General features: G+C 47.5%; 1 protein-coding gene across 1 annotated transcript; it reads right to left on the reverse strand.

Annotated features, from left to right (window-relative positions):
- Positions 1 to 942: 942 nt before the first annotated feature.
- Positions 943 to 3,252, reverse strand: prr35 (proline rich 35). Its single transcript, XM_068754779.1, has 2 exons — positions 1,862 to 3,252; positions 943 to 1,762 (listed from the first exon to the last, which is right to left on the reverse strand). Exons 1-2 carry the CDS (start codon positions 3,250 to 3,252, stop codon positions 943 to 945), a joined length of 2,211 nt encoding a protein of 736 aa, XP_068610880.1.
- Positions 3,253 to 13,216: the final 9,964 nt, after the last annotated feature.

Consider the following 13,216-nt stretch of genomic DNA (forward strand, 5'->3'; position numbering starts at 1 on the left):
TAAATATCTAACTAGAACTAGAACAGGTCTCTGCCCTGATCGTCCTCTGTGGACTCTCGTTCCTGGCAGCTGACCTTTTCTGCTGTGTCTTGAGTGTGATGGGGCCAGAAGACGCTGGGCAGCCCCGCACTAGTGGCCCAACCTGACGGGTGGCAGGTCTGCTAGCTCTGGCTCGGCCCTGGGGCCCTGACCTTTGCAGGACCGAAGCACAGGTGACGCTGCTGGCGGCAGCTTAGCTTCAGGAGCTACTTCACCTTTATTGTCACCTCCTGAAAATGTCAGGGCAGGTAGAGGAGAGTCAGGTTTTGCTGGTCCGCGAATGTGTTCGCCTCTTATTTTGACACTCAGCTAGCAATGAGGCTTGATCAGTCAACCAATGAGCTAAATTGATTTACACACTCTTTAAAATCTATTGTTTTGTGATAATTTTTCATTTTGTGCCATTTTTTTTTATGTCATTATTCAATTTCATCAAAAGAAATGCCACTTTCCTTTTTCTTTGCATTGTTTATTCAATTAAATAACAGTGTGTATAATACAATTCATTCCTATCAAGTGAAACGATGCAGTTGAACATGGCACCATCCATATAAAACCATTCACCCTTCAAAACACTTTGTAACTACACTATTTACAAATCCATTCATAGCAGAGCCTCTTGATTTTTTTATTTATTGGTTTTGTACGCAAATGATCGCGAATGGACAGCAGTGCTGGTGAATTTGCATTTCAGAGTCATTTCTCAAATAACTTATGACAATCAATGTCTGTAGTGCGTAAGACTTTTATTTCAAATGTTTCCATTTATTCTCTCTGTTCTAATAAGGTGCAAAGCGTCTGAGTTTAAGAGTCCCCCCCCCCCCAGTTAGTGAGACTCGATGAGATGCCAGTGAAGATGAATAATGAAACTGCATTCGGGTGTGTGTAGAATCAGACAGACAATTAGCTGTCCATGGCGGTCAAAGGGCTCGGAGGACACTGGGCTTCTAGTCGCTGAATAGACGGGGGTCTCTTTGGGGGTTTTGCCGTGGAGGGGATGTCTGTGAAAACCACCGATCGACCGTCGGGACAGAGCAGGACGCTGGAGTCTGCCTCACACTTGGTGGTTCTGCTTGGCCATAAGGCCTCACCAATGGTGGACCTCGCTCCGAGACCACCAGGAGAGAGAACCTCTGTGTTTAACGCCGACGCTTGACTCATCTTGATCAGCATGTCCAGCGACTGCTTCCGACTCTCCCAGGAAGCTTTCATCGCCTTCCTCTCGTTCTCAATCTCTTCCTCCTCTTTTTTATCCTCCAGCTCCTGGTCCTCCTTCTCCGTTTCTGTCGTGTTGTCTCTGAGGCCGCCGTCCTCTGTCACGGCGCGGTCGACGGCCAGATCCGGCGAGCCTCTCTTCACCGACAGGTCGAGGGGCCCGTCGCTCTGGCGGGCGGTCCGCTCCAGTGCCTGGTGTATGTGGGAGAGCTCACTACGGATCTTGCTCAGGTGTTCCCAGAGGTGGTGTTGAGCCGGGAGGCCCTCCTCCTCCAAATGGGAGATGTTGCGCTCGGCTTCCTGGTACTCCTGCAGGGCCTTGGACAAGTCGCTGAGGAGAGCCGCTACTGACTCTGAGGCTCCCTCCCCCGTCGGCCGGGCAGCGGTCGGTTCCTGGCTTTTTGGGCCCCCACAGGTAGATGGAGGAGATGAGTCACTGCGGGGACTGGTCAGCGGATCGTTGTACCACAGCTCGCCGGGCTGGGTCTGAAGCGGAGCCTCCTGTAAACTGAGAATGGGAGAAAGTTAGGACTATAGCAGATTGACCGACGGCTGTCGTGCTCCCTTTAGATGATTGCATCATGGAGAAACACTTTGTGACACTAACCTCCCATGGAACAGACGTTTATCCGCAGTCACGTTAAGAGCCGATGCTGTTGGGATACGTTTCAAAAAGTCCAAAGTGAAACTCATTGCCGGCTTTTTCTCCGCAGGCGCCTCATGGATTCTCAGCGGCGCCGCCGTCCTCTTGAGGCTCCAGCTTCCTTTACCCTCTTTGGATGCTGCTGGAAGTTTATCCCCCAACCGGGAGCCCTGGTCGGGTGAGTCTCTCTGGGGCGACAACCAGCCAACGGGGGAGGCTGTGGCGGCCCCTGGTCGTAAAGCCGGCACTTTCCATAGATTCACTTTAGGATGGGAACCCGCGATGGCGTTCACGTCTAGATCGTTCGGGGATGTCTTGAGGACTTTGTTGGCGTCGCTGTGACTAGAGGCCGGTCCAAATGAGTGCCCGCAAAGGAAGGGATAGTAGAGGCGAGGGGGGATGAGCGCTCTGTCCGCGTGGGCGTTGGAAACGGGGTGCATCAGCTGAGCGGCCGACGCCAGGAAAGGAAATTGGGCGAGCTGGGCATGGGTCTGTGTGGTGACACCTCCAGCGGCGGAGGGAAGAGCTGAGCTCATGTAGGAGAATAGGCCGGGGCTGATGGGGTAGCCGAGCCCCAGCATTGACAGGTTGAGTCCGGTGGGATCCTGGTAATCCATCAGGTTCGGGGGGGGAGGATAGCAAGGGATTGAACTGCCCACTCTGGGCTGAGCACCTTCAGCCTTGGCCTTAATGTGGCTGGAGGTGAACAGCCTCCACTGCTCCGACAGCAGGCCGGGAGCCGCCTTGGACAGCTTGTAGTGTTTGAGCTGAGCCTCCACCTCTACCGAGCGCGCCCGCAAAAGCTGATCTTCCAGGGAGAGCATGTCGGCCATGAGGAGCTCTGATTCCGGCTGTTTGGTCTTCTTGGTGGCGCCCTCTGCTGCATCTCCGCCACTGTTACCAGAGCTCCCCTTCATCAGCCCAGCGATTTCTACCCCTTCTCGTCCACCTTCCTCTTCCTCTTCAGGTCCATGGCTATCTCTGTCCTCCCCTTCCTCCACGACGACCCTCTGTAGCCTCTTTCTCTCCTCGATCCCCGTTGCGTGCTCAAGCCCGTCTTTCCCGCTTACTTGAAGGTCGTGTGCCACCTGAAGCGGTCGCAGTTGTTCCGGTTGCAGGATGCTTCCCTTCTTATACGGCCAGTCCGACTCTATGAGCAGAGACAGGGAGTTTTTGCACAGGCTGTACTTCATGTGGTTGTACAGGTGAGATTTCTCCATGCAGGTGAAGGGGCACTGGAAGCATTTGTAGTTGTAGGGTTTGCCCCATGGCCGGGGGATATAGTGAGGCTTCTTAGGTTTGCGTTCCTTGTGTTTGCTGGCCGATGTCACCTTGCAAGCGTCGTCTTTGGACATGATTGTGTTTTTGGATATTTATAAAGATTGTATGATTTTATTAAATAGATGAAGATTCAAGATGCATTTCACTGAATGTGAATTGTTCCTCGGTTTGGGACGCCGACGAAGATGAGCGTTTCCTGAACCTGTGAACACACAAGACAGTTTTGAATGAATAATTGCGATGTTCTTAAAAACACCTACGGTAATTACGAGCAGTTCGGAAATCATAAAGTGACGAGTTTGACATTTCACATCTTACGTCTACCTTTTCTTTGGGGAATTGCAATATATTTAGCTATTATTAAGTTGTGTGTGCGCTGAAGGACGGTGCGCATCATTATGCACATATGTCTATTATGAGAGCGCATTTGTTGTCTACCTAAAGTGCGGGTTGCCACTAGCCTAACTGCAGGGAGGCCCATGCCGCTCTGTTCTCACTGTACCTGCCACTCCTCATTAGTTCCACTGCAGTACCAGGCGCCAGAAAGGTCCAGGCTGGGGGGCAAACAGGGCTGTCACAGTGGACTCTGCACCTGTGCAGGGGGCCCTCTCCACACTCACAGGCCTACTTGAGTTCAGGGCAAGGCCCTCGAAGGCCGGCTACAGGCACAAAGCGGCCAGGCTGACGGTGGCGTAGCGGCAGGTGTGGATGGGAGAGAGGAGCTGGGGGGGGTTTGAGGCCTGGTTCCTAATGAGAGCCTGGCATCATGCCTGTAGGGCGTCATTAGTGCCAGGTCTGGGATCTGGGTCAGGAAATGGTGCATAAGTTCAAATGCTCTCCTGTACTCTTACGCAGTTCCACAAACGGTCTTATATCTCTGCATAAAGAGGCGAGTCGCGTTGCTTTATTAGTCCATAAGTAATACTAGTACACACTATGGCAGATGACTAATATCAAATTATGTATTTAAGATTTAATTATATCAGATTATATTTATTTTGTAAATTATGCCATAATGTTTACATTATTTTTGGCAGCTTGCAGGTTTCTTTATAATGTAAACTCTTTCTCTTGCGTTCTCTTTACTCCTCATCACCTAATATCATTAGTTTAATTCTTGCCCCCCCCCCCCCCTCTCCTATAATTCCCTAAAGTAAATTTAAATACCCTACAATAAAGGTTTCTTCATCTGCTAAATTACAGAAACGTTCTGATCTTTTTGTTCTTCGAGCCAGGCTGTGGGGGCGAAGCCCCCCAGTGGAAGGAGATGTGAGGAGGAGTGCGCTCCTCAATTTGAAACACTCTGCTCTGAGGCTTTTATTTTCTCTTTTCTCCCTCAGGTCGTTCAGAGAAAAAGAAAAAAAGTCTAGCGTGACGTTCAGTTTCAAAGTGAAGTAAAGATAAACTTAGCAACACAATCTTTTTTCCTGTCTTACACAGACCGCTCATGACAGAGTTTTGAGCTAAAGCCTAGTGAAGCAAACTCAGGTGATGGACGCCCGGAGACAGCAGACAACCTCATCTATAAAAGCTGCAGCACAATGATGGGGGATGATGAAAGACACATTGAGTCTAACACAGGATGGCAATCTGTTGCCAACTGGATCGCCCAATTGGACCCCTAGAATTGGCTTATTTGATGGCTGGCCATTTGATTGGCTCTTTCGTCCGCCTCGGGGCTCTGACCTGGGCTTTGGGCTCATAATGGAGCCTAACTGCTGCTGCTACGATCCAATCAATAAAAATCATTTTTACTGTATCCCCCCTCCCCTGCCCCCTCTTCTGGCCACTGCTATCCACTCGTGTCTCCAGTGACTGTGCACTTTGCCCCCCCCCCCCCCCATGCCCCATATCCAAACCCTGCGGTCTTGTTTTAAGCTTTTAGCGCTGATGATCAAACAAGCCCAAACGCTTCAACGTCTGTTGTTGCAGCTTAGGAGGTTCACCACAATGAAAGCTTCGACAAGTTACGTGTAACTGCAACCACACTGCCCACAGCCAATGGGGCTGGAACACACACACACACACACATGAGTGCTTTTTCTTAGTTAAACACTTACCTCAGATGATTGTCTGAGCAATGAGATGGTTGCCTGGGTGATGAGACGGTTATCTGGAAAAGAATAGATCACAAAGGTATTGTAAAGTAATTGTTTTTTTCTTTTTCTTCAATAAGCCAGAAAAAAAAAATCTAAAACTATTTTCTAAATAAAAATAGTAATTATTTTCTACAAATAAAATCCAGAAATATACTACATGTATGAAGATAATAATTATTGGCATTGTACATGTATTACAGTGTATGGGGTGTGAGTTTACTGTCTTTTGTTGGTTATCTATCTTAATTCCTATTATTTGGTTTTTAGGATTATTTGATATCATTGTTTTTCCCTATAATTATACTCATAATATTTAAACTGTTTTAATATATTCTATTGTTGATTTTAATATCTGTGCATTTTATCATTTTTTAAAATAAAGTTTCATGTCATTTAAATTTGCCAAACACCAGAAATTCCGGCGCTGAAATATCAATATTAGATTTATATTATAGATTAATTATCACAGATTTACACTTTAGATATTTTATATATTTTTATGTTGCTATATAGAAAACTAGTAGAAACACAGTGTGGGAGTTTATCTAAATAAAGAAAGCAGTATTTTAGTAAATAACTACATTTTAAGTTTTACCAGCCTTTATAACAACAACTGTTCGAACTAACCTCAAATACAACCTCATCACACGCGTGCAGTTAAAAGTCAAAAGCAAGCAGGGCCTCTCTGGAAGTTCTCTGATAAAACACCACCGGATCTTAAAAACGAACCTACTTTCCTGCCTGAGCCGGTTGAAAGAGGAGAGAAATGCGTTCGTCTGTATCTCCGGCGCGTCCCGGTGAGGGTGCAGCGGCACTGAGAGGGCGGCGCGTCCCGCTCACACAGGAGCGCACCAACGAGCGTGGAGATATATATTGACTGGGAGCATTGCCCGCAGGCGCTACAATACAGCAGCCCCCCCCCCCCCCCGGATTGACATGGTCTTCACCTTGGTGAGGAGAGATGAACATTTGTTTGGCTTGATTCTCCCATCCTTGCATTGTGTCGCCATGTTTTTATTAGTTCTAAACTAAATGTTTGCACTAGAAGCTGCTTGTTAGTGGAAGAAGGTTCTTACATTTATGTGCTGATTCATAACAAAGAAAAAGATCAAATGGAAATACAACAATAGAATAATAATAATACCACTTCATCTGATAAGATCTGGACAAAATAGTTTTTAATTAAAAAACTACTGAACAACAATTTATTGATCATTTAATTCCAATAAATATTCACCTATCAAAGAAATTGTTTCATTAGAATACATTTATGAGTGCATATTATATTATACAACTAAACATCCACTCATGTCATAAATAACAGATCTTCAGTTGTGGCGGGTGATTTTTTTTTGTATTTATTTAAAGTGGTGAAAAAGACTGAAACTGTTCCATCAATCAGGTGCAACGATCAACAGACCACATGTCTATGACCTGCATGCGGTCCACCCAGTAGAGGTGGGGGTGTGGTTCACCAGCACCACCCACCGCATGGTTGAATGTGGCTCAGCTTCCCTGGGGAGTCCCTGGATGAGCTGCTGCAGCTACAAGATCACGTCCACAGACACCAGACCGGTGCAGCATCAGTTCAGACTCACTTCCCATCGTCGTCTCCTTCATCCCTTTACATCCCTCTCCTCTTTCCTCGTTTTCTTACACTTATTCTAAATTTAACCCCAACCTTTTTATTCTCCGGTCTCTCCTTCTCCCTCCTCCCTCCATGCCGGGCTCCCTTTTTGCCTGTGGCAGGCTTTGGGTGAATTCCAGGTTCTTCATTTCCCTCTTCTGGCTGGGTGGGAAGCGCGCATGCGATGCCCCTTTGAGAAATGTCAGTGTCCGTGTGCCGGGGAAGTCGGGAGGGGGAGGGGGGTGGGGGGGCCTTCACGAGTCATCAGGCCCGCTGTCACGTTGAGACGACCAAATGGAGACTGACAGGCCGCTCCATAGAGCCTAACCATCTGTACCAAATGTGACAGCAGGGGAAGTGGGATGTCTGGTAAATCAGGAGGAACGACAGGAGCGCACTGTGACAAGGAGGAGCAAGTAGAGAAGGGAGAGAGGCTCCACTGCTTCTTAAAGTGCGGGCACATGGGAGATGATGTCAGTGACTTTTCCAGGAGTTAGACGCAGCTCCTCTCCAACTACAGAGGTGTGTGAAAGTGCTAAGTGAGGAGTGACTCCTTCAGCGCTGCCGCTGCCTCCCTTTGTTGTCAGATCCATGACTGTTACGGTTTCGGGAGAGGTTGTCGTCAATGGAGATGCGAAATGACTAACTTCATCGATTTGGCCTCGCCAGTGCACCTGATAGTGAGTTCTTCATACTGGAAATCGAGTTGAACTGTGGATTAATATCTAAAAATTAACATTGAGAAAACAATGCGGTTGAATCGACTCCTCCGAATTGTCCATAGTGTATGAGTGTGTGTGGCACTGCGATGTGCTGGCGACGCATTCGGGGTGTACCCCTCCTCTTGCCCACAGTAATCCTGTAACCGGAAATAGCGGAAGAAAATTATTATTGATCATTAAGGAAACTAGTAATCAGTAGAAAATTTATAGTAAATAAGAATAAAGAGTTGTTCGTTATGGGACAGATAAATCAGATATCTTCCAGCGTTACATTCTAATATATGCATTACATTTAGGACACTGACACATCATTTGATAACAAACATCTTGACATCAAAGACAAATCAGATTCAATGTCATCTGACCTAATTGAATTTGAAATGTGAAATTCAAATTTCTAAAATCATCACCAATGTTTTTGAATTATGATTTGTCCTTCTTTGCTCTCTGTTATTCTTAAGTATCCGACTTCCAACAATGACAAATTATTTTACATTTTGAAAGAACTGATCCTTGTGGGGAGTTTTATTCCTTTGCTGCTACTTCACCATATAGAGAAACAAATCCAGAAATAATTTGATTTGATTTTAATTTTAATTTTTTAATTCATTTCAATTTCAGCTATGTTAAAAGGAATGTTTTCTGTATTTATTCAGGACGGTGATGCATCATTTAAAAACATTTTGGTGATGTCGCTGAGCGTAAAAGGAAACATATGGTTTGTTTCCATCTTTATTATTACTCATTTAACATGTATAACACTTTTTGTAAAAGTGTTATACATGTTAAACTGCAGTGTTTGCCTTCTGCAGGCGAAGTCGGAGAGCGAAGAGGCTGAGAAATGCAGCGTGAACACGGAGCTCTGGAGTTAGGAGAGCTGACGGTCCTTATGGTGCAGCATCTGGGGAGGCTGACAGGAGCACTCTATTACCACTCACAGGAAGGAACCTGAGGGCTGCAACAACACCGCTACCAGGGAGATCCAGCTGTGCAAGATGCCTCCAAGCACGCACACGCACACCGAACCAAACCCATGCAAATTAAGACGATCCTCAGCACATGTGCGCCTTTCCATCCGACAAGACGGACTGCAGGAAGGGGAAGACGGATGACTAAATAGAGACCTCTATCCCGGGCTGAGTCTTTCCGTACTTGCTTGAGTCTTAGGCCTGATGTGGAAATAGCTAGCAGCTCCTCTCTGAGCCTGCGCTGCTGGGCACATTAGCTAAACTCATATCGCTCTCAGCCACAATCAATTATTCACCGCCTCCCCTCTTTCCCGTCTTTCCCCTCGTTTTCAAAGGAGAACAACTCCTACGGCCATTATTAACACACAACCACAAAGACAACACAACCTCACGCTCCTGGTGGGTTTCCTGTGGTCTTCGGCGTTTGTACGTTTGGTCGCTTCACGACTTTAGTGCTTTAGAAATGGAGCAAGTCAACCTTCAGTGTGTTGCTGAAGGTCGACTTCAAACATCAGAGTAGAGAAACGGGTGCTGCCTCGATCGGCGCCAGATCCTGCCGGTGGACTTCCGTGAGATCTTTGATATTAGCCTGATGGAGTCAGGTAGTGTGTTCACGGCACTCACGTGAAGGGCCTGTCTCTCCTCTGCCGTCACCAGAGTTGCCTGACTGAACTATAAATAACTAAAAAAGCGTTCAGAGAGCGCAGACCTCCGCCAAGCAGCCCATTCTTCTCGTAACTGGATTTATACACGGTGATCTGGATCGTCACCAAAAAGGTTCTAACTTGTTCTTTGTATCTTTATACACCAACCATGAAAAGTTTAAAAGTGAAACAGATTTTTGAATCCGTAAATGGGGATTTCAATGTTAATATTAGTTTTCTGACCACATCCTGGATCCGATCCGGATGAAATTCGGTGGTAATAATCAACCGAGATATCGAGGGAGAAATTTTGAAGCTCCATTGAATGCAATGTTAATGAAGAATTCAAAATGATCCATTGCTAGCTTCAATAGTTAGAAAACACAAACTATTAGTATTTATGAGGGGCTGGATTTTCCTCAGTTTTCTTTGTGCAAAGCTAAGCTAACAGGCTGCTCGTGTTCAAAGGTCAGACGTGACGGTTGGCATCGATCCCCTTTTCTTACTCATCGCCATAAAGCAAATAGGCAGCATTTTCAGACCCACTTTCCACATTTAAAAAAGTCCTGAAAAAATAGACAATGTCCTTTTCAAAGGTGACCCCGCCCCCACGGTATGTCAGGGAACACTGCTGCAAGCACACAGTGAGACATTTTCGGCTTCACACTTAAACGAACACACGATTATACAGACGAGGTCCGGATAAACGCTGGCCGTGTTCCAGGGTTAAAACCGCTTTCAAGCTCATATCTGAAAAGGGCAGATGTGAAGCTTCGGTGACAACCAGACGTATGACTAGAGATCTCCGCCCTTCTCTGATCAGCATCGCTCCGATCAAGGCATCCATCCGGAATGAGATACAGCCGATGCCTAACATTCAATGCTAATCCTTCCTAGATGTGTGAGCGTGACGCCAGGAGGAGTTCACGCCGGCGCCTGTGCCGTGGGTCACTGACAGGAAGCAGCTGGTCGCCCGCTTCCTTCTCATCATCTCGGTCTCCGCCCTTCAGTTTCCACCAGCTGCCCTCGAACGCACCCACGGGAGGTGGGGTCTCACTCTCCGAGAGGCACCTGTGGGTGTCACCTGATGGGGGGGGGGAAGCAAGTGGAAATGAGAGGAAGCAGCCGAATCTGTCAGAGTGCATCAGGGCTGCTGTCCATCACAGCCATGACCTTGAGGGTGTGTGTATGTGGTAGTCTATCAACAACTGGCAAAGTGTGTGTGTGTGTGTGTGTGTGTGTGCGCATATAAAGTCGCTGACCCACAGGGAACGTATGAGAGTGTGTGCACATGTTTGTTCATCAGTGCAGGGCGTGTGAGACCATGTGTGTACATTAACGCCTTGATCCCAGTGAGTGAGTGTGTCTGTAAACACACAGTCCTTCGGGGTGTGTGTGTGTGTGTGTGTGTGTGCGTCTAGCTGTCTGTCCCGGTGCAGTGATCTGTGTAAGATAGCTGTAGTAGCTGGTAGGTCAGTGACAACTCTCTGCTGCGAAAACCAGAGTTCCTGACCCTCGACGAATTCCAAGATAAGGGACGTGTCCAAAAAACATGTCCAATCTGAAATCTGATTCCCAGCATGTGTCCCATGTGTCCATACGTGTTGCGACCACATTACCAGTGCTCTTTTGGGGACTAGTCCTCAACGCAGCACCATGCTTCTGGGACCTGGGACAAAAGGAATGGTGCCAGCTAGTTCCCCAGCTGCAAACCCCCCCCCTCCACACCAACTCTGGGATTGACTGCAAATAATGGTGGGAGGTTTGGGAAGCGGCAGAGAGAGGAGCAGGAGTGAGAGGCTGCGCCACACCAACTCCTGGAGGACGCATGTTCGGCTCAGGCTGTCCAAGCGGGAGGAATTGAGCGAGACAAGGACCAAAGCCCCATCAGCTCTGTCCCTTAGGGTGCCTCAGCCTCCCAACTACAAGCCCATGCTTTAGCAAACCATATGTTCACCCCCCCCCCCCCCCCCCCACACCCCACCCCACCCAGTTAGCAAATAAACAAGTCAGGAAGCCGTAGCTCGAGGGAAGTCTTGCTTGCTGTCGTTTTCGTGCATTCGTGCTGCTGAATGCAGCCGATTCTCCTCTTACATCCTGCATCCTGCCGTGACATAGATGGAGAACGGGCAGAGCGGCCTTTTGAAGCACAATTTGTTCACAAGCCATTTCTTTTGCACTTTTGGAGCAAGAAAGAAGAAGTTCTGTCAGGCTGTATTTCAATAATAATGCCAATAATGGGGCATTGATAATGTTTTATGAGCTGATCCATTAGTAAATATTTTACTGAGGTTGTAAATTCCCAAATTAGAATAACCAAGTTTTCAGGCATCTTGATGGATGGAGAAAATTATTAAATACATATTTACACCTCAATAGGTCTGCATTTAATGTCATTTTAATTCACAATGTTCTGCGTTGCCTGATTTTGGTTTTCTAGGGGGTGAATGAAAGACAGGCCAAAAACAGACGGGCAGCTTGTGTACAAGGTCTGTGGATCCAACCAGTCCTCCCTTTGGGCAGCAAAATTGTCCAGAGATGGACAGCTGTGCCCAGGGCGGGGCATATATGGGGAGTGAAATCACATAGAGAGTTTAGGGCTCCCTCAGGGTCGAGCTACTCGCTGAACTTTTTTCACAAGGTCGGCCACCATCCGTCACACTTTCAGGCTACAAACAATGTTTGGTTTAACGCCACTTCCCATTTCTCACTCCCTGTGGTAGAACACAGTGTTTATGACATATGTTTTGATACATTTCACGACATACTTCACATCAACCCTGATTTCATCATAGTTTTTTTTTTGGCAAAATGTACAATTTATCAGAAGGCTTACAATAACCAATTCAAACTAATGCGTGACCAGGACTCCTGAAACCTTCCGAGGTCTGCATGTCATCATTGGCCTTAAGAGGCGTCCAGTGACGACCAAGCTTCACCTGATGGTGTCCATCCGACCCCGACCCCTCTCACGGGATGCAGGTTTTCAGAGTCCGAGGCAAAAATCCAACCTCTCTTGTGCTTTTGGGTCAGCGATGGTGAACATCCTTTGGATTTCAGGCATGGAACCCAAATGTATGCAGCTAATTTGTCTCTAATGGGGATGTTCAGGGATTTGTTTGTGAAGAATGTGGGGGAAAAGCTTCAGATTTGTTACATTGGGCTCTTTATCCTGCTCTTTCTTGACTTTTTTGAAAAGTATATTCCACTAAAAACCAGGATATATAGTTGTGATCTCAACCTGTAGGAGGATCAGCATTGTTCTGTGCACACATTAAAACGGCACATCTCCATGTAAACACAAAGATCTAAGAGTGATCTTAAATTGGACCAAGCCCGGCTGAGCTTCCTGCACCCTCGTCACGTTTATAGATCATGTCCTCATTGATTTAGTCAGACACACACACACACACACACACAGTGACATGACAGCCTGCGCTGACTGGTCCATTGAGTCATCAGTGACCTTCCGTGGGATTGGAGTTGCCAGGCCAATTGACCAAATCACTGATCTTTAAAAGTAGCTCTGCGGGCAGGATGGGAGTTGAGTAGCGCCCCCCCCCCCCCCCCCCCCCCCCCCGCCCCCCTCCTCACTGCTAAACACACACTCCGTCCACCTCACTGTCTAATCAAGGAGCAGGCAGGACTCCGGGTCGCGGCGGTGACACTAACAAGAGGCGACAGCTCCTCAGCGCTTGGGGCAACGACCAGCTCGGCTGTCGAGACCACGGAAAGAGTCCGCCAGGCACGCAGTGAGGCAAGGTTTGCTGTTTTGGGAGGAGGAGGAGAGCTGGAGGAGGAGGGGAAGGAGGAGCGGGGAGGGAGGGAGGGAGCTGGTGGTGCAGATGCATGGGGAGTTAATGAGGAAGCATGAATCTAAAGAAACGCTGCACGCTGACTTCCTTTGATCCAGTCGTTCACTCACTCTGTTCATCAGTGTTCAATCGACACGCGTGACACACAAACGCAAACAGGAAC

The sequence above is a fragment of the Brachionichthys hirsutus genome, chromosome 21, assembly GCF_040956055.1.
Source record: "Brachionichthys hirsutus isolate HB-005 chromosome 21, CSIRO-AGI_Bhir_v1, whole genome shotgun sequence".
Taxonomy (NCBI): domain Eukaryota; kingdom Metazoa; phylum Chordata; class Actinopteri; order Lophiiformes; family Brachionichthyidae; genus Brachionichthys; species Brachionichthys hirsutus.

Bases quoted from the DNA above. Each gene is read 5' to 3' on its own strand.
- prr35 (XM_068754779.1), bottom strand. From the start codon at position 3,252: ATGTCCAAAGACGACGCTTGCAAGGTGACATCGGCCAGCAAACACAAG. The intron at 1,763-1,861 runs GTTAGTGTCACA...TCCCATTCTCAG, and splicing joins AAACGTCTGTTCCATGGGAG to TTTACAGGAGGCTCCGCTTC.